This window comes from Felis catus, chromosome C1 (genome assembly GCF_018350175.1).
Source record: "Felis catus isolate Fca126 chromosome C1, F.catus_Fca126_mat1.0, whole genome shotgun sequence".
NCBI lineage: Eukaryota > Metazoa > Chordata > Mammalia > Carnivora > Felidae > Felis > Felis catus.
In genome coordinates, this window is record NC_058375.1 from 159,725,093 (window position 1) to 159,747,562 (window position 22,470).

Genomic DNA, 22,470 nt, shown 5'->3' on the forward strand with positions numbered 1-22,470 from the left:
CTCCTCCTGGGAACATAACCTCAATAAATGATCAGCAAGGTCCATAAGAGAACAAGTACATTAAAGTTACTACCGTGTGAGGTAATGGGGAGCTGAAGACAACCTGATGTCTATCACTGGAAGGCCGAACAGATACACTTAATTTTTTTTTAATGTTTGTTTATTTTTGAGAGAGAGAGAGAAAGAACACACAAGTGGGGAAGGGACAGAGAGAGAGAGGGAGACACAGTATTTGAAGCAGGCTCCAGGCTCTGAGCTGTCAGCACAGAGCCTGACGCAGGGCTCAAACTCACAGACTGCAAGTCGTGACCTGAGCCGAAGTTGGATGCTTAACTGACTAAGCCACCCAGGCGTCCCCAGATACACTTATTTGTATTATCTGCTGTACAAATAAGAACATATACAGATAGGAACAAGGGTGACAGGGGCAAGGAAGAGATAAAGGACAGGAAAAATAAAAATTATATAATGGGAGAAAAGAACTACAATCTACTAAACTCATTTTTACTCCTGAAACCTATTAAGCTATAACAACATATATTAACGTATATATATTAACACATATATATTATATACACATATATATTACGTATACACATATATATTATATATATATATAACATAATGCCCCCAAAGCATGTTATGCTGTATTAAAAATCAGATTTATAAATACTTTTTCCCTATACATTATAAAAATTACAGTAAGTAATAATTTGCTTTTAAGCACATATGTAGGGATCCTTTACAAAATATATTTTAGATCATTTAATACAAGGAAAGAATGTCAAATGAAGATTACAATCTTACTCACTTTTGCTCCAACACTGCAACTGCCAGTGCTTCCAGTGCTCCCACTTGCAACTCCTGTAAATCTAGCTTCCAATAATTCTTGCCTTCTTGGATCCAGACTATGAAGCTCATCCATTGCAACTATTAGGAAAAACAAAAAACAAAAAAAAAACATACACATATATATCTTCATATACACACAAACACAAATACATAGACATGGTTAGTTGAGATGTCAATATAAACTTAATGAATCAATTCTACAAACAGATGAGAGAGACTTTAAAATTTTTGTCCTGTCCCACACTCATTTAACAAAACAATCTACAGTGGATTTCCAACAATTTTGACTGCAATCCACAGTTAGAAATATATTTTCCACACATCAGTACACAGACATATACATACATATATTGAAAAATTCCGGGGGTGCCTACATGGCTCAGTTGGTTAAGTGTCTGACTCAATCTCAGCTCAGGTCATGCTCTCACAGTTCGTGAGATCGAGCCCCACGTCAGGCTCTGCACTGACAGCGTGGCACATGCTTGGGATTCATTCATATTCTCTCTCTCTCTCTCTCTCTCTCTCTCTCTCTCAAAATAAATAAATAAATATACTTTTTTTAAAATTCTACAAATACTTCTTACCACATGCAGTGCACTCGATTATTTTCTATTTGTCTATTAGAAAAGAGAAAACACTGGTTGTGAGCTATTAAATTGATTTCATGAGCCATTAATGGACCATGGGTCCACAGTCTGAAAACACCACCCTCCTAGTAAAATCTCCCTATTCTTAGCTTATACAGAATTTTGACACTAAGTAACATTAGTCATTATTTTGTTTATATATACCTTATATCTGACTATATTTTCAACTGGGAAGAATTCTTTTGACTGTCACATCACAAAGATTTTTTGGACATTGGATAGTTTTCAGTTTCTATCAAGTACATGAAAAACATACATATATTAAAAAGATCATTGAAGTAACATCTATTACTAAACAATCACTGGAGAATTAAGGGGGAAAAATTAACATCCTCATGCAATTGTTAGTATGTAGACTAAAGCACCACAAACTCTAAAGAGCAATTAAACTTGTAAAATTCTTTTATTTATGTCTGTCAATTCTCTACTGATAAAACCTTAGAACTAATAATAAATGAGTGGTTCTCAAAAGGAACAAGGAAAATACTATCAGAATCCCAAATCACATGTGGACATTTTCAAACTACTCTAGACCCCTTCCACATACTCTGGCATTCCTCTATCTTAAAGGCTAACAATTATTCCTATAGATCTTATCTTTTAAAATTCCTTTCCTTACCTTTCATCTTTATCTGGACATAAGACTAGATGGATAAGGACTATCCTACCACGTTTACTTGCATCTCTGTACCTAAATATATCTTTCCTGCCCACTCTTCTTTCTTTCAACTCAAAAAGGTAACGATGTTTAAAAAGCCTTCGATTTTTGCTTTTCATCCTATTCCTTCTTGATATCCAAGGGATCTCACATTTGCATATACAGACCTAAAACTATAGATTCTTAGAAGAAAACAGGGGAAAGCACCATGATCTTGGATTTGTCAGTGATTTCTCAGATACGAAACCAAAAGCACAGGCAACAACAGAAAAAATAGGTAAGTTGTAATTCATCAAAATTAAAAACTTTTGTGTATCAAAGGACACTATCAAAAAAAGCCAAAAAACAACCAACAGAATGGGAGAAAATTATCTGCAAATCATATACCTCATAAAGGACTAATATCCAGAAATAAATCCTACAACTCAGCAAAAAACAAACAGCCCAACAACAAAAAACAAAGAGCCCAATTTTAAAAATGGGCAAAGGATATGAATAAACATTTCTTCAAAGAAATACAACTGGCCAGTAAGTACATGAAAAGAGTTTCAATATCAATCATTAGGGAAAGGCAAATCAAAACCACAATGAAGTATCACTTCACATGCATTAGGATGCTTATTACGATAAAACAGAAAATAGCAAGCATTACAAAGGATATGGAGAAATTTGAACCCTTGTGCATGGCTAGTGGGAATATAAACTGGTGCGGCCACTATGGAAAACCATATAGCAGTTCCTTAAAAAATTAAACATAGAATTACCATATGATCCAGAAAATCCACTTCTGAGTATATATACACCCAACAAAAGTGAAAGCAAGAACTGGAATAGATCTTTGTACATCAATGTTCATAGCAGCATTATTCACAACAGCCAAAAAGTAGATGCAACCTTCATGTCCACTGATGAATGAATGGATAAACAAAATGTAGTATATGCAAAGAATGGATTATTCAGCATTAAAAATGAAGAAAATTTTGACAGAGGTCACAACACAGATAAACTTTGAAGACATTATGCTAAATGAAATAAGCCAAACACAAAAGAACAAATACTATGTAATTCCATTTATATGAGGTTCCTAAAGAGTAAAATTCACAGACACAGAAAGTAGATGGTGGTTGCCAGAGGGAGAGGGCCATGGTGGAAGGAGGAGTTAAGTGATCAATGGATACAGAGTTTCAACTAGGGAAGACAGAAAAGTTCTGGAGATGGATGTTGGTGATGATGGTACAACAATGTGAATGTACTTAATGGCACTGAGCTGTACACCTAAAAAATGGTTAAAATGGTAAATATTATATTATGTACACCTTATCACAATTCTTACAAATAATTTTTTTAAAAATAAATAAAAAGGACTTCAAATTTTAACATAAAAATTAAAAGGCAAGCAAGAGACAGGAAGAAAATATTTGCAAAACATTTATGTGCTATACTATTTCTACTCTTTGGCTTAGTAATGGGTTGATCGCCCACTGAAATTTAGCAAGGAAGATGAGAACCTAAGTCCCTGCTTTGACCCTGACCAACTAATAATGTATTTTGTTTCCGATTGTTTTTGTTTCTTAGATATATAGCTTCCTCTAGACCTCAACACTTCCCCATGAGGCCTACAGGAAGCTATACACTCAAGGAAAAGCAAACAAACAACTAGTTTCTAACCAAAACTCCTTACTAGGGGTCCCAACCTCATTATAGTCCTTAACACCTTCTAACAAGTTTTTATGACATTTTAATAGCAATATATGCAAGAACCCCTGGTATAATTCATAACAAATAATAGATGCATAACAAATATTAGTGCACTTATCTAAATAAAAATGTAACCTTGAATACTAAAGCCTTGTTTCCCAAAATGCAGTCAATGACCAGTAGCATCTATTCTCACCTCAGATGCTTATAAGAAATGCAGTATCTTAGGTCCCATACCAAACCTACCAAATCAGAATCTGCATTTTAACAAGACCCTGAGGTAGGGGCGCCTGGGTGGCGCAGTCGGTTAAGCGTCCAACTTCAGCCAGGTCACGATCTCACGGTCCGTGAGTTCGAGCCCCGCGTCGGGCTCTGGGCTGATGGCTCAGAGCCTGGAGCCTGTTTCTGATTCTGTGTCTCCCTCTCTCTCTGCCCCTCCCCCGTTCATGCTCTGTCTCTCTCTGTCCCCCAAAAAATAAATAAACGTTGAAAAAAAAATTAAAAAAAAAAAAAAAAAAAAAGACCCTGAGGTAATTATTATGTGCACTCATGTTTGAGAAGCAGTACTTTAGAATCTGGGTTCTCAAACTTTTCTGAAAAGGGCCCAATCCTAAGTATTTCAGTCTTTGCAGGCCAATAAGCAAAATCATGTAGATACTTACATGAGAGAGAAAAACTTACTACATACTTTTTACTGATAAATTCAGGATATAATAATAACAGTATGATACTTTTTAATGTTATAAAATAGAAGTCAGTGAATGAAAAATAATGGAATTGGGGAGTGGTAACATTTTACTTAATTTGAGTTTCCAATCATCAAAATTTATTGCAAATACTCAACTGATAATGTTGATCAGGTTTTGTGTTTATCTTTGAACTGTTTTGTTGTTGTTGTTGTTGTTTTGACGCATAGGTACTGCTAAATACTGAAATCAACCCACAAGCATATGATTTTAATTGAGTATATTCATTACTTTGAAGACAGCTACAGAAGTCTCTTGGATTCTTCCTTTGATATTTACCTTTCAATGTGTTATTACACTACAGATTAATCATTTCCAATTGAAGGTTACGTAGAAGTTCCTCAAATGCACAATTAAGTGGATTTTGAGATATGGAAACTTTCTTTGCACTTGCATCAATGTCTGAAAAATGCTGCTGGAGCTGTATTTTATGATGAAAAATATATTCATGCAAATTCATATGGGAATGAAGATCTCACTTTGACAATATAAGAAATGTATAAAGCAGCTTGATGTTACTTGTGATTTCAAACATCAGTTCCCACTGAAATGACTTTACTGCAGCTAAATTTCACATGAAAGCACTATTTTGCCTCATAATTTTAGGTCTGATTTATTTAAAAATATTTCCAAATCTCCAGAAAAAGCTAATTTCAAAGCCAATCAGTATTTGACTAGTGGTTAAAGGCCATCTGCTTCATTCAGAAAAATTTCAATCTCAGTCCTAAACTCAAAAAATTGCAAAAAAATTTACCACTGCTAATAAGCCAGTCAAGATATTCAGCTTCTCTATGTCTAACAAAAATTCAGGCAGCTGATGCTAGTTAAATCCATGAGAGCAAATGAAGTTCACCACTGACAAACTGATTCAAGAACACAGAATAAATTCAAATTATTTTCTGCAAAGTACCTACTGATAAATAACACAACAAATAACCATAGCTTTGAACCTCTCACATTTGTACAAGCCTTGTAAAGTTGTCCAACTAAGCCTTTTTCTGTTCCACACATATTTTTACCACCATCAGTTGTAGCACATCTTAGCGGATTCCACTTCAGATCGTACTTAAGTGTTTTCTCAACTTCAAAATATTCTCGTCTGTAGTTGCTCTCCACAGACTATTCACAGAGGTTAACTGTTCTGCCACTTCAAATCTGGCATGGACCTTGAATAAACAACAACTGAACAGTCTCAATAACATCTGTTCACTCATTAAGAGCCAAGGAAAACCATTATAAATTACTTGCCTTGTTGTTGTTGTTGTTGTTGTTTTTAATGTTTATTTTTGAGAGAGAGAGAGAGAGAGAGAGAGAGAGAGAGAGACAGAGCATGAGCAGGAAAAAGACACAGAATCTGAAGCAGGCTCCAGGTTCTGAGCTGTCAGCACAGAGCCCGATGCGGGGCTTGAACCCACAAACCATGAGATCATGACCTGAGCTGAAGTCGGACACTTAACCAAATGAGCCACCCAGGTGCCCCACTTGCCTTGTTTTTTTAATACACTATTAATGTTACTTCAAATGTCGTCAATTCTTAAATCAAGTGTTCTTGCCCAAAAAAATCTATGGTCTAAAACAAGTTTTTGTCCCCCCCCCCCCCCCCCCCCGGACACATTTCTTTGCTACAATCAAACACAATTTAATTAACTCACCATCAGTAAATGGCTTTCCTTGCGTGGCTAACAAATGAACCACTTGGAAACTTATTTTGGTGGCAGTCTCATTTTCAATTTTTATTTTTATGAAGAAATTATGCTGTGATAAGATATTCCATTTTAAATTGACTGTTACTTTAAGAAAATTGAGGGTTGGAAAAAAAGAAATATAGAAATAAAGAGAGAAAATGGAGAGTTGAGAAGTGTGGTGTATGCTTAGTCTAATAATGCCAACATATATTCTTCTCCAACAGCTACAGTGTCACTGCATAATAAAAAAAAATGTTTTGCTCTCTGATTCAACAAAATAATACACACTCCACTGTGCCTTAAAAGTATGCCACTCATAGTCCATTTTTCTTTCTTTTCTTGTTTTGACATGATAGATATGCACTGGTATAAAAAAATAAAAGAAATATCGCAGGCTGGCAATACACATGGCACTCAAAACACCATCAAGTTATAACTGCAGCACTGAAATTTGTAGTGCACCAAGAGCTGTATGAAGCGCTGAGAATGCCACACAGGGTCTCTGTCACAACTACTCAGCTCTGCCATTAAAATGCAAAAACAGCTGTGTTCCAATAAAACTTTATTTATGGACACTAAAATTTGAATTTCACATGTCACAAAGTATTATTCTTTCAATTTTTTTAACCATGCAAAAATAGGCAGTTTGCAGACTTGTTATAGCAAGTACATTTCAAAGATTTTAATCTTTTATGGACTCAAACTATCACTTCTGACACTTATCCAAAAATTTGGTCCTAATTACAAGAGGTGCGATTTTCTGAAGAATATGTAATTTCACTATAATCCATTAAACTCTTTATTATATGATAAATGTTTATACTTTTGAAAAAGAAACAAAAGCCACTATAAAGACCATACCATCCTTAAAGAAAACCTGTCTCTAAATAGAACCACATGACTCATAATTATGCTACTATTCTTACTACTCAATAAAATTTATTATAAACCCAAAATTTCACATAAAAAACATAACAAGATATCACTACCTGAATTAGAAATCACATCCCATTCTATAAAGAAAAATTTTAGGGAAACATAAATGAAAGCCACAATTTTAGTTTGTCATGGCCCCTTCTAATAAACATTTCTCTCTCTCTCTCTCTCTCTCTCTCTCTCTCTCTCTCTCTCTCTCACACACACACACACACACACACACACACACACACACACTCACTCAATAAATTTTACTTTTTATAAAACTATAGTCTCCCAAGGTGACCAGTCTAAAAAAAAGGATGTATTTGGACACAGTATTAGTTCTGGTTAGTCAGCATTACTTTATAATTCTATCACCTTTTTTATAACAAGGAATCTACCTTTTATTGTATCATTTTTAATTACCTTAAGACTTCATCTTTCTTGGCAGATAGTCAAAACAAAATCACGGTATCTAGAAAGCATGTTTTCAAAAGGTTAATACTAGTTACTAAAAAGTAAAGGAAATGAGTTTGTTCACTTAGACCTTCCTAATAGATTCAGCTGCTACTGAGCCATTGCCTCACATTTTTAAATTTAAAACTTCCTGAAGTCTGAAAATATTTTAATTCATTCCAGATTTTAATTGTTACTTTTTATATTTCATCTGATAAGCTGATTTATACAGAACAGTTAAGGTCTTTGTTCTATTAATACTTTTCACATTATGCCTGATAAGGCAAAGAACTCTGATTAAAAACAGAAACACTATGATAAAGTTAGAAATTATTTTCACAAGATAAAATATTCCATTTAAATCATTCCTTTTCATTAGTTTTTTAATGCATTTGAAAATTTAGGGCACAAAAAGAATTTAAGAAATCTACACTGTTCAACACTCCAGAATTACCTCCAACTCTTGTCTTTAAACATCCGTTTTATTTTTTTTTTAATGTTTGTTTCTTTCTTGCTAAGAGAGTGCAAGCGTGCATACATGTATGTGCAGGGGAGGAATAAAGAAGGGGAGACAGCATCCCAAGCAGGCTCCACACTGTCAACGCAGAGCCCGATGCAAGGCTCTAACTCAGGAACACTGAGATTGTGACTGAGCCCAAATCAAAAGTCAGACTCTTACCAACCACCCAGGTGCCCCTAAATACCATTTTAACATGGTTGATAGAATATATCTATTTTCATATACAGTATTTTCTATCACATATTTAGTGAACATAGCTATAATTTTTGTTGAGTATATCGCATTTCAACATTTATTCCATGGCTTGATTTCCAATTTAAAACCAAATATCCTGGGGCACCTGCATGGATCCACTGGTTAAGCGACTGACTTTGGCTCAGGTCATGATCTGGTGGTTTGTGAGTTTGAGCCCCATGTCGGACTCTGTGCTGACAGCTCAGAGCCTAGAGACTGCTTCAGATTCCGTGTCCCCCTCTCTCTCTGCTCCCTCCTGTCCCCCACACTCAGGCTCTGTCTCTCTCTCCCTCTCAAGCTCTGTCTCTCTCTCCCTCTCAAAAACAAATAAACATTTAAAAAAATCAAATAAACAAATAAATAAAACTAAATATCCTAATTTTTTGGTAGTTAAATCAACATGTTAAATAGCTATCATAAAAGTAGCCCAATTTCCTTCATAACCTTTTCCCCCCATGAATCTAATAAAAACATCTCCCACATTTTTTCTAATGATTTTAAATATTAGCATTTGAAATTTTAATCCATTTAGAGTTTAATTGTCTATCACTAGAATTTTTTCCAAAAGAAAATGTTACACAACTTCTCAGAAATGCAACCTCTCCCAGTGATTTGAAATATTTTTCTGGTCATCTATCATATTCTCACATAACCATGGGTCTGTTTTTGTATTTTATTCTGTTTCATGAAACTATTTCTGAGCCATACACATTTATCCATCTACCTACACAAATACATATGTACTGTACACATATACATAAATATATTCACAACAAATATTTCATGTAGAATGACTTAAAGAGTAAGCATAGAAAGTCAAGTTCCTCAATCTAGAGCACACATTTAATTATACAAGCCTGTGGTTAAAGAGAAGACAAGTCTGATCTAGAATCATACTCCAAGTCAGATTAATACCTCAGCTTATCTTTAAGATACTTAGCCATTTTAAACAGTTTTGTTGTAACCCTGACAGCAAAGAATTCAGACATACTGAGACCAAATTATTCAGAAAAGGAAATATAGATTACATCAGGGGTAAAGCAGAGAGTTCTAGTTTTTGCTTCTCTATCCTATCACGACCTTAGAAAACGAGTAATAATTTAATTTCAATTTTACTCTTACAAATTAAAAAAACAGGGAGCCTGGGTAGCTCAGTCGGTTAAGCATCTGACTCTCGATTTCGGCTCAGGTCATGATCTCATGTTTTGTGACTTTGAGCCTCTCTACTCTGATAGCGCAGAGGCTGCTTTGGATTCTCTCTCTCCTTCTCTCTCTGCTCCTCCCCCACTTGCATGTGCACGCACGAGCACTCTCTCAAAATAAATCAATAAAGATTTTTAAAAAATAATGTCTGACAGCTTTTTTTTCCCAACAAAAATGAACACACAGACAGGTTGTATAAATATGGCCAAGTTCCTTAACCATGTTTTAACTTTTTTTATATGTAAAACGGATAATAAATGTAACTGCTAGTTGTTAGAGTAAAACAAGTGTATATGCAGAGTTTTAAACTAAATCTGTCACTTAGCAAGTATTCAATAAAGTGTGAGCATATATGTATGCTACAATACAACTGCTTACTGAAGATTGACCTATTTTACACACACACACACACACACACACACACACACACACACACACACACACACAGACTCCCTTCTAGCTTTCTCCCTGAGGTTAGAATTTCTGGTATGTAAAACGACATGTACTTCAGTGCCTAAATTTCTTCTGTTAATGTCAAAGTAATATAACTCCTATTCCTCTACCTTCATGTTTATAATTACTTGCTGTTTTTAAAACCAATCTCTCTCATGTACACACATGCATATACATATAAATGTGTGTATATATACACAGACACATAAATGTATTTTTATATTAGGCTATTTCTCTATTTTAACATATAGTTCTCATTTTAAAGATAACATTGAGACGCTGAGAGATGTCATATTACCTTTTGTTAGAACTTAAACCCACTCAGCTAAGCACCCCTATCCCAAAAGAGCAGTAAGAGTATAGTATGTGTGGTGTGTGGTGTGTGTGTGTGTGAGAGGGAGAGAGATAGAAAGGGAAAGGAAGAGGGGGGAGAGAAAGAGACAGAACGCATGTGCTTGCTCACGCAAAAAGGAATGTTTTCTGAGAAATCTCCAAAATAGGCATTTGGCTGAGACTTGACCTAGTTCACTTTCTTCTTACTACCACAAAGTAAACTGGTATCCTATCCCCAACCTAAGTACTAATTACTTAAGAATCTTTTTTAGTTTCATGCCTTTTCCCATTATTAATGTAATACATGCTGGATGAAATGATACAGAAAACTAAAACTGAAAGGCCCAATACTCCCCGTCTCCCAAAATCCCACTCCTCAGAGGTAACCATTTTGATATACCTTCAAAAGGACAGTGATGATTTACTGCCCCACACTACTCCTTTTTGGTCTGTTCTATCCCAACAAGGCAGAGTGAAAGAAGGGCTACTGAAAGTTACTTCATATGGTCCATGTGCATCAGGGAAATAAATCTCTGACAAGGAAGGAAGTTGCATTCACTCTACATAAGAAGTCCAAGTTGAGCACTACCTACCCATTAAAACACTTCTTAAAACAATGTATTATAATAAATAAGGATAAAATATCTTAATGTTTACACAGTGATTTCAACATAAGTATTATTTTACCAACATCATCTCTATCATATCCTCAACAAGACTCCTAAAATGGATTTCTGTGGAAATTTATTGTAGCAATACAGCTTTAGGGTTAAGAACATGGGTTTAATCAGACTGAGTTCAAATCCCAGCTCTGTCCTAAAATCCTGGTAATAACACAGCGTACTTCACAGAATTCTTATGCAAATTAAATGAGATGGTACTTGTAAGCCTTGTAGCAGGTTCCTGGAATATATAGCCTCCACAATTTTTACTTAACTATAACTGAATCCTAGAAAAGTAAGCAACTTGCCCAAAACCACACACCAAGTTAAGTCATGTGAGAAGAGAAAGCAACAGAAGAATATTAACAAACAGTGGAGTATTCTAATTTACTCACTTTCAATTTCTCTAGCCTAAGTTTTCAAATAAAGAAAAAAAAAAATACTAAAGTCTTTAAATTAATAAACCCAAAAGATTCCCAACAAAACAAACCACTCTGCCTAGGAACCCTACCTGCTCTCAATGCCCACACAGACATGTTTAACATAAATTATCCTGCTCCATGAAAATAAAAACACACTTAGCCATCATTCCCAACTCTAAAATGCTATACAACTCCAGAGTATGCCAACAGTTTAGGTGCCAGATACATAAATGTGTGTATAAACCCATTAAGATCATAACGTGCCTCTAGAAAGACACATTTCCAAAGACCAAACCACCCAACAAACAAAATTTTTAAATTTTAGTAATATTTCCTATTACCTGCAACCTTAATAGAAACACCAACCTGCAATTCCAGATAAATATGTAAACCAAGAAAATCAGTTTTGTTTTTTGTTTGTTTTTTTTTTAATTTTTTTTTCAACGTTTTTTATTTATTTTTGGGACAGAGAGAGACAAAGCATGAACGGGGGAGGGGCAGAGAGAGAGGGAGACACAGAATCGGAAACAGGCTCCAGGCTCTGAGCCATCAGCCCAGAGCCCGACGCGGGGCTCGAACTCACGGACCGCGAGATCGTGACCTGGCTGAAGTCGGACGCTTAACCGACTGCGCCACCCAGGCGCCCCAAGAAAATCAGTTTTAACAAAGGATGAGAAATTATAATTTTTGACAGACTGAACCATATGCAGCAGTATCGAAACATTTTTAATCTACAAAATGGGTTCATACGGTTCAACCTATGTACTCGATGACCTGAATGGCCTAAAGTATAATCAATCCCCTCGTATCTTTACAAATGATTATGACTGCCATTTTTCAGTTTTCAGGGATTCAAAGAAACTATGGGTCACATCATTCTCATACATCTTTTACTTGTGTATTATCTCAAAGCTGCCAAAACAGAGTGATACATGCAAAGCCTTATTAAGTATAAGGCTTACAAGGTAGCATTAATATGCGCTGAAATTAAATAAATATATGTTTATAATTTATCTGAAGCTTTGGCCCTCAAATTTTACACCATAATGTTCCAGCAATCTAAACATTTAAAACCTCTGACTTATACCAAGTTTTCCTTCTATTATACCAATTTTCTGACTTAACATTTCCCAATATCAAGCTATCTGCCTTATGAAAAAAACGACATTATCTTTATAAAATAAGGACAAGAAGCAATTTCACTCCTTTCCTTTTTTACCACTGGTCACGAACCCCAAATCACCAACAATAAAGAAAAACACAAAAATGTAAATAAATTGGAGCCTAAAATTCCCACCCATAATCCTACTACCCAAAGATAACCAAAGTCAACACCATTCATGTTTATTTTCTCCCAGTCTTTTTCTATATACTTTTTATCCAACAACTAACATTATACTTCATAGTAGCCCCTGGCATTCAAAAATGTTTCCACGTTCATAATATCAACCATTTGCAAAAGACCCTAAAAGTAATGATATAATAAAATTATCATTTTTGAAGTGCTGCTAAATGAGACACTTCTATAGCCTCCACCCATTCAATTCTCAGTTTGGGTTTGATTTTCCTTATCTATAGTCATAGATCTAGAAAATCACAGAGTTATCCCAACCCCCACCCCCGACCACCAAAAAACTATTTTGTTTTTGAAAAATCTTTCCCCCAAATAAACCCAATTAATAACATTAATAATGAAAATGGCAGTGGCAGTTCTTTGCCATAAAAAAGCTTCAGATAAATTATAAATTTATGTATTTAATTTTACTGCATATTAATGCTACTACCCTATGCAGTATACATGTTTTAATGAAATTTATTTAAATTTCCTACAAGCAACTTAAACTTTTGTATTAAAACTGATGATTGTCAAACTGTGTGATGGGTATGTTAAGGTTCATTGCAATATTCATCCTACTTCGATAAATTAAAAGATGTTTCCATAACAAAAAATTAACAATTTTTTATATTTTCCTGCATTCCTATGAAGGAATTTATCTTCTCTTCACAAATTTCAGAACTAAAAGCAGAATCTGGTAGCCATCACTGTCAAGATTCTACACTAATTACTATTTTGTATCTGCTGTTCTTACAAAAGCAATTTTCCACATTATGACATGTTTTCATGAACATTATTTCATGACTACCTAACATTCCATTAAATGGATGTACAGTAATATATTTAATTATTTCTCTACCACTGGTGATTCAAGCGTTTTCTAATTTCTTGCTATTGAAAACAGTGCTGCAACAAACATCCTTCTACCTAAAATGCTTTGTTTGGATTAGAATTATTTCCTTAAAACAATGACTCCCAAGGCTTAGTAGGAAAACTACTATGTAAGTATTCATTTATCTCTCCCAGATCCACCTCAGCAATCTCCATCCAGAGTCAAAAGGTAACTGCAGAAATGAGTTAACCAAGCATAAGGATGCGATCTTTAGAAAGGCCTGCTGCAAAGAAATTCCCACCTTTCCATAACTGATAGGAATTATGTGCCTGACCAGTGCCTGAACTGGTCGTGGAAACAATGTGGTTGCTATATGGTAGGAAGAAGGTATCCCCAATAAAAACCTTGAAAGCGGAGTCTCTAGTGAACTTCCCCAGATAGGCACACTGCACACTTGTTGCTGCACGCTCACGGGGGAAGAGTGTGTACTCTGCATGCCCCCACTAGTGAGGGAGAGAACTTAAGGAAGCCTCCATATGGATTCCTCTACTCCTGCCTATGTATTTTCCCTTAAGATCCAGCTATGTATCTTCACTATGTTATTATAATGCATATCAAAGATGAGTACAACTATATGCTAAGCCCACTAGCCTTTCTAACTAATCTCTGAAATAGAAGTGGCCTTGGGGACACCTGACATAGTTTGTGAAGCCCCTTCAGCCTACTTGACCACTCTAAAACAGGCTGACACCATGTTCATAGCCCTAAGTAAAAACTAGAGACTACCCTGCCATTTGAAGTTATGGAGAACCCCAAGTAAAGTTAAATTTCACAAATCTCCCTTCCCCTGCCAAGACAGGGAAAGACTGTAGTTCTGAAACTCCCTGGCAAACAGTCATTCTGAGTCTGCAGCTTTATCAACGAGCTGGCATATCTCCTCTTACTAGAAGATAAGTTCCAAAAAAATAGGAACTTGGGGGAGTTTGTTTACTAAAATATCAAGGTGCCTAAAAGAATGCCCTACCACATAGAGACCCTCAATAAATATTTCTTGAATGAATAAATGGATATTCTCAGGCATCCCCAAAATTTCAAACTTAAGAAACCTGGTCTAAAAGACAACCAAATCAGTATTTCAGCTCTACTGCTTTAGTAATTCTCAGCCTCAGTTTCCTCATTCATAAAATGGAAACAACCATGTAACCTACTGGCATGAAGACAAATGCAATACTCCTCCTGGCCTATAACAGACAGTCAGTAACATGAAGACACCTTATTTAGAAAACCAAAGAACTACAGTTTCACATAACTCAATAAGAAAATCAACATAATAAAAAAATTACTTTAGTCAGGTAGAATATTAAATACTGTCACTTGGGAAGTATTACAGTTTCTATGTTTCTTCCTAATTAGAGATTCCAGGGTGGATTCATGGACACCAGTTAGGAGTCCACTATAGTGATCCAGGTAAGAGGCACTAGACTGAACTAGTGTCACAGAACATCAGAAAGGTACCCAGGAGATGAAAAAAAAAACAGGACTTGGTAGTAGACTGAATGTGAAAAGTAAGGGAAAGGGGAATGTTTCTGGTTTACACATGGATAATTGGCAGTAACAGTAAGTAACTATAAACGGAACTGGTTTGGGGAAACAGATCACGAGTTCCTTTTTGAAGACACTGAATTTGGCATGTTTTAGCGACAACAGTGAGTTTCTTCCTGCAGGTCTCACTTATCTAGTCACCTGACAATAAACGCTAAGGCCCAGTTACCTATTTTATGGGCAATGGTTCCATTATCATTAGCAAACAGTATGGGGTAGCAGGAAGGAAGAATAGGAACAAAATAAAGCCCAGTTCAATATACAAACAAGTACAAAGGATGAGGAAAAACTGGTTTCACTGACCTTTTAGACATTTAAAAATTCATCCATACCATGGATCACTTCTACAATCAGCAGTATTGTAAGTCACTGGGCCTAAAAGAAGACTGTGTTCACACGAATAATTCTATATGATGCATAAAATCAATCCTGTGTCTTTTTTAGTCATATTATATGTACTTCATCTTCCCAAATTGCTGTTCATGTACTTTAAAAACAATGATGGGGGGGGGGGGGCGCACCTGGATGGCTCGTCAGTTAAGTGCCCAACTTCAGCTTAGGTCATAATCTTAGGGTTCGTGGGCTCGAGCCCTGAGTCTGGCTGTGTGCTGGCAGCTCAGAGCCTGGAGCGTGCTTCAGATTCTGTGTGTGTGTCTCTCTCTCTAACCTCCCCCACTCACACTGTCTCTCCCTCAAAAATAAACAAACATTAAAAAGAGAGAGAGACAGAGGGAGACAGAGAGAGAGAGAAAGCTGCATTGGAGAGGTAGGATTTGTTCATCAATAGATTGTCTTGTCACAGTAAAAGGAAAAAGTAGTCGCAGATATCATTTACTTAACTATACATTCATTATTACTACTGAGAGGATGAAAAATATTTCAGATTCACCCAAAATTTTCAAGCCAATTGAAATATTAAAAATAAAAGCAGGAGCACCTGGGTAGCTCAGTCAATTGAGCTTCCAACTTTATCACTGAGGTCATGCATGAACTCACAGTCTGTGAGTTTCAGCCCCAGGTTGAGCCCCGCATTGGGCTCTGCAAGGAGTGTGGAGCCTGCTTGGGATTCTCTTCTCGCCTTCTCTCTGCCCCTCACCCACTCACATGGCAAACACTGTCTCTTAAAATAAATACACTTAAAAAAATAAATAAGAGCAAACAAGAAGTTTCTACTTCTAGTAATGGTGATTAGGTAAATCAGACCAATCTTCTGGCTCAGGAAACTTGAAAAGTTGGACTAATTCTTTTTTTTTTTTTTTTAAGTCTACTAAGAGATATCAGGTAATGAAGAATCATGGGGCCAAAGTTCAAGAAAAGAAACTCCAGAGAGTGGAGTCTGATATACCAAGCTTCCCCTACCTGTAGAAGCATCTGCTGATTCTAGAACTAGTGACTTAGAAGCTGAGATGCTAAGCAAAACTTTGGCAATATCACTGGGCCAGCCAGGCAAAAAAAAAAAAAAAAAAAAAAGATGAAATCCAGAGCCTCCCCCAAACACTGCACTGGGATCCCAATCTTGGAGCAAGAGTGAATAGGATTAAAGCCGAGCTTCTAATCTCAATCCTTAAAAGTAGATCAAGAGAATCTGAGATTTTACAGTGCCCCTGTATTTCTGCCAAAATTAATGTAAATCCTCTGTCATAGAAGACTGCCATTATTCTAGGCCCCAAATTATCTCTATGGTTTTTCATTAAAAATGTCCCGAATGCAATTAAAAAATAAAACAACAAAAAAGAAACCCAAGAAAACAACACATGACTGAAAAGCAAATAAAACATGGAACAAGACTCAAAGGGATCTAGATAATAAAGTTACCAGACACAGACTTCCAAATAATTACACTGAAAAGTAAGACTGAGAACTTTGACAGAAAACCTGAAACTAAAAAGAGAACCAAACTGATTTCTAGAACAATAAAGGACCTAAGTTAAGAACTCAGCAGATGAGTTTGACACGTATTAAACATAGCTTAGAGAATTAATGAGATAGAAGGTATCTCAGAAAAATATACCTTTTATTTTTTTTTTAATGCTTATTTATTCTTGAGAGAGAGACACACAGAGTGAAAGTGGGGGAGGAGCAGAGAGAGAGGGAAACACAGAATCTGAAACAGGCTTCAGGCTCCAAGCTGTCAGCACACAGCCCGACGCAGGGCTCGAACCCACAAACCTTGAGACCATGACCTGAGCCGAAGTCGGACGCTGAACTAACTAAGCCACCCAGGCACCCCAGAAAAATATACCTTTCAAAATGTACATTAGGAATAAAAAGATGAAATACAGAAAAAGGCATAAGAAACATAAGGCACACAGTAAGAAAATCTAATCCATGTATAACTACAGTTCCAGAAGGAGAGAAGATGACAGGGCAGAAGAACTATCTGAAATGGTATGGGCTAAAAATTTCCCAAAACTTATAAAAGCCCTCAACCATGCTGTCCAACAAAATATTCTGCAGTGATGTGATGAGGGAGCATAAGGCAAGCTGACACCCCACAAACCACTCCCCTCCCCCACTAAAAATGGGATATGTGTGATATTCCTCAGGTAGTCCTGGCTGCCCAAGAACAAGGGAAAGGACAGAAAACAATTGGTTAAACTGATAGAAGTTCCATCAGTTTACACATATCTATCAATGGCCTCATCTCCAAGAACTCTCTACTACCTTAATTATAATGCTTTGCTAGAGGGAAAAACAACCTTATTAGCTAGGACTCCAGTAATCTGTTAAATCCTCTTTAGCATATGGAAATCCTTTCAAGAAATTTCCTCTTGGGGGGTGGGAGGGAGGGGAGGGTGGGTGACGGGTATTGAGGAGGGCACCTTTTGGGATGAGCACTGGGTGTTGTATGGAAACCAATTTGACAATAAATTTCATATATTGAAAAAAAAAAAAGAAATTTCCTCTTGACTTTATCTCCCCCAAATCCACAGTATATAAGCAGTCACTCTTCACAAACCCAGTGCAGCTCTTTCTGCCCAGGCTCCTGTCCCCATGCTTTAGTAAATTACCTTTTTGCACCAAAGACAGGTCATCTCTACACTCCCACCCCACCAACACCCCCAAACCTCATCAGAAAAGGTTTTCCATCTGCCAGTAAGGCAGCCAATAACTACATATAGCTATTGAGTACTTGAAAAGAGAGGAACTTAATTTCTAACTTCTTAAATGATCATTTATCATTTAAATAGCCACATATAGGGGCGCCTGGGTGGCTCAGTCGGTTAAGCGGCCAACTTCGGCTCAGGTCATGATCTCGCGGTCCGTGAGTTCGAGCCCCGTGTCTGGCTCTGGGCTGATGGCTCAGAGCCTGGAGCCTGTTTCAAATTCTGTGTCTCCCTCTCTCTGACCCTCCCCCGTTCATGCTCTGTCTCTCTCTGTCTCAAAAATAAATAAACGTTAAAAAAAAAAGTTTAAAAAATAAATAAATAACCACATATAGGTAGTGGCGCACTGGATAGATAGTACAGCCACAAGTCACAGATCTAAGAAGTCCTACACACACCAAGTAGATAAAAAGAAAAGAATACCTAGACACATCATGGTAAAACTGCCTAAAGCCAAAAATACCGCCTGTCCCCCCAAAACCTGGAAAGCTACCAGAAGCTGCAAACTAGATTACCATCAAAGGAGCAACAATAAGACTGATAGCTGACTTTAGAACAAAACGATGGAAATCAGGTCTCGACTGGATAACACACAATGAGCTGAATGAATGAAAAGAACTACCTATCTAGATTTGATGTCCTGTCAAAACAAAAACTTTTCAAGAATAAAGATGGGGAAAAGACTTATGGGATAAGCAGTAACAGAGAATTCCACACCAGATAGGCCCAAATAGAGTAAACACTAAAGAGCATTCTTCAGGAAAACAGAAAATCAACTCAGCCTAAAAAAAAAAAAGTAAATGCAACATCACTATATAAAACACTAATATCTTATGGATGGCTAAAATACATGTAGAACCAAACTATGCAGTAATAGTATATAATTCAGAAGAGGGAAATGTACAATTCATTTTTCCAAAGTTGTTGCATTGACCAGGAAAAGGAAAAAATACTTACACTGCACTTTACTAACTCAAGGAGGTATGTATATATGTTAAGTTTATTTTAATTTTCTTTTTATTTTTTTAAAAAAAAATTTTTTTTTCAACGTTTATTTATTTTGGGGACAGAGAGAGACAGAGCATGAACGGGGGAGGGGCAGAGAGAGAGGGAGACACAGAATCGGAAACAGGCTCCAGGCTCTGAGCCATCAGCCCAGAGCCAGACGCGGGGCTCGAACTCACGGACCGCGAGATCGTGACCTGGCTGAAGTCGGACACTTAACTGACTGCGCCACCCAGGCGCCCCAAGTTTATTTTAATTTTTGAGAGAGAGAGAATACAAGCCGGGGGGGGCGGGGGGAGAGCAGAGAGGGAGAGAGAATCCCAAGCAGGCTCCATACTGCCAGTACAGAGCCCCAGTGAGGGGGGGCTTGAACCCACAAACCGTGAGTTCACGACCTGAACCAAAGTTGGACACTTAACTGACTGAGCCACCCAGGTGCCCCAAGGAGGTATATTTTAATTTCTGGGATAGCCACTAAAAAAAAAAATTAGGATAGGGGCGCCTGGGTGGCTCAGTCAGTTGAGCATCTGACTTTGGCTCAGGTCATGATCTCACAGTCTGTGGGTTCAAGCCCCACGTCGGGCTCTGTGCTGACAGCTCAGATCCTGGAGCCTGTTTCGGATTCTGTGTCTCCCTCTCTCTCTGCCCCTCCCCCACTCTCACTTTGTCTCACTCTGTCTCTCAAAAATAAATAAATGTAAAAAAAAAAATTTTAAGAAAAAAATAAATAAAAAAAATTAGGATATAACCATTAAGCCACCTGTGGGGAACTGTCTGAAATTAAAAATAATAACAATCCAAAAGAAAGTTCAAACAAACAAGGAATAAACAGAATTAAATATATCAATTTAAACCCAAATACATCAGTAAGTATATTAAATGTAAATTTACCCAACATTACAATTAAAACAAGCATGGCCAAATCAAACTAGTTATTTTTTAAAGAATGTATGCTACTTACAAGAGACAGCTAAAATATAAATAAGTTGCAAGTAAAAGCATGGAAAAAGATTTACCATTCAAACATTCAGTAACTGAAAGCTAGTGTTATCTGTCTTAACACTGGATAAAATACACTACATGAAATACACTAGGCAAAACACATTACAAGAGATAAAGAGAGGGGCGCCTGGGTGGCTCAGTCGGTTAAGCATCCGACTTCGGCTCAGGTCATGATCTCACAGTCCATGAGTTCGAGCCCCGCGTCGGGCTTTGTGCTGACAGCTCAGAGCCTGGAGCCTGCTTCGGATTCTGTGTCTCCCTCTCTTTCTGACCATCCCCCGTGCATGCTCTGTCTCTTTCTGTCTCAAAAATAAATAAACGTTAAAAAAAAAAATTAAAAAAAAAAAAGAGATAAAGAGAAATATTTCATGATGATAAAAGATATGATTCGCCAGGGACATAAAAAAAAATCCTTAATTTGTAAACATCTGTAACAAAAAAATATATAAATACATAATACAAAAAATGACAAACTATACAGAGAGACAAATCTACAATCATTTTGGGACATTTTAAACCTTTACACGCACTTTAAACCTGTTCTGGGGGTGCCTGGGTGGCTCAGTTGGTTAAGAATCTGACTCTTCATTTCAGCTCAGGTCATGATCAAGCCCAGAGTCAGGCTGGGCACAAGCACAGGGCCTCTCTCTCAAAATAAATAAATGCTCACTCTCTCTCAGAGTAAATAAAGCTTTAAAAAAATGTTTTTAAAAATAAAATAAACCTGTCCTTAATAAGAGCAAGCAATCAAAACAAGTATTGATAATTTTAAAAAGAAACAAATTTGACTTAACTGATACACATATTTTACCGCATCTAACAACTATAGCCTCCAAAATTTTGGGAGCTCCTATACAAGGAATATTTACCAAGACCATAGGTCATAAAGCAAGTCTCAAATTTTAAAGAACTGAAATCTTACAAATTTAGTTCTGACTACAGTAGAGCTAGGTCAGAAACCAGAAAAAGCCACTTAAAGTATATAATACTTCTACAAAATATGTGCTAATCAACTATTTATGTTATTGGTAAGGCTTCCAGCCAACAGTAAGCTATCAGTAATTAAGTTTCTGGGGAGTCAAAAGTTATAGGCAGATTTGCAACTGTATCAGGGGTTGGTTCCCCAAACCCCTACATAGTTCAAGGATCAACTGTATTTCTGAATAATCCAAGGATCAAGAGAAATGATGGAAACTGTAGAATGTTTTCAGCTGAATGAAATACATACACATACATACATAACATATATCAAAACCTGGGGGAGTAAATTAAAATGGTTAATTTTGGGGGCAGCCAACTGGCTCTGTGGTTAAGCATCTGATTTCAGCTCAGGTCATGATCTCAATGCTCATGAGTTCCAGCCCAGCATCAGGCTCTGTGCTGACAGCTCAGAGCCTAGAGACTGCATCAGATTCTGTGTCTCCCTCTCTCTCTGACCCTCCCCTGCTTGCGATGTCTCTCTCTCTCAAAAATAAACTTTTTTTAAAAAACTTAAAAATAGAAAATAAATAAAATGGTTAATTATACGTTATGTGAATTTCATCTCAATTTTGGAGAGAAGGCAAAAAAAAAAAAAAAAAATCAGAGAACAAAAGCCAAACCCATGCTTAGGTAACTTGATAACCTCAAACACCTGGGAGGTGGGGAGGAGGGGTAAAAATCCAAGAACTAAGCATTTGTCACAGAAATCTAGAAAAAGAACAGCAAATTAAGCCCAAAGAAAGTCAAAAAAAAGAAACAAAAATCAGAATAGAAATCAATCAAACAGAAAACAAACATTAAAGAGAAAGGATGAATGCTAAAAGTTGGCTCCAGGAGAAGATGAATAACCTAGTAAGAGGGATCAAGAAAAAAAGAGACAGGACACAGTAACTATCTGGAATGGAAAGAAGACATCATTATAGATATTAAACACAGAAAGATCACAAGGGAATACTATTTACAATTTTATGCATACACATTTGAAATTTTAAATAAAATGTAGCCAATACTAGAAAATACAATTTACCAAAACTGATATGAAAACTGAAACTCTAAAGAGTACTATGACATTATAGAAACTGAAGTCATTATTTACAACTTCTCCAGAGAAAACTCCA

General features: G+C 36.5%; 1 protein-coding gene across 1 annotated transcript in view; it reads right to left on the reverse strand.

Annotated features, from left to right (window-relative positions):
• TLK1 (tousled like kinase 1) overlaps positions 1–22,470 on the reverse strand; it is a 147,060-nt gene that overhangs the window by 103,328 nt on the left and 21,262 nt on the right. The window contains exon 2 of the mRNA XM_011285316.4: positions 812–930. Coding sequence (XP_011283618.1) covers positions 812–930 — 119 coding nt within the window. The remainder of the gene's footprint in view (positions 1–811; positions 931–22,470) is intronic.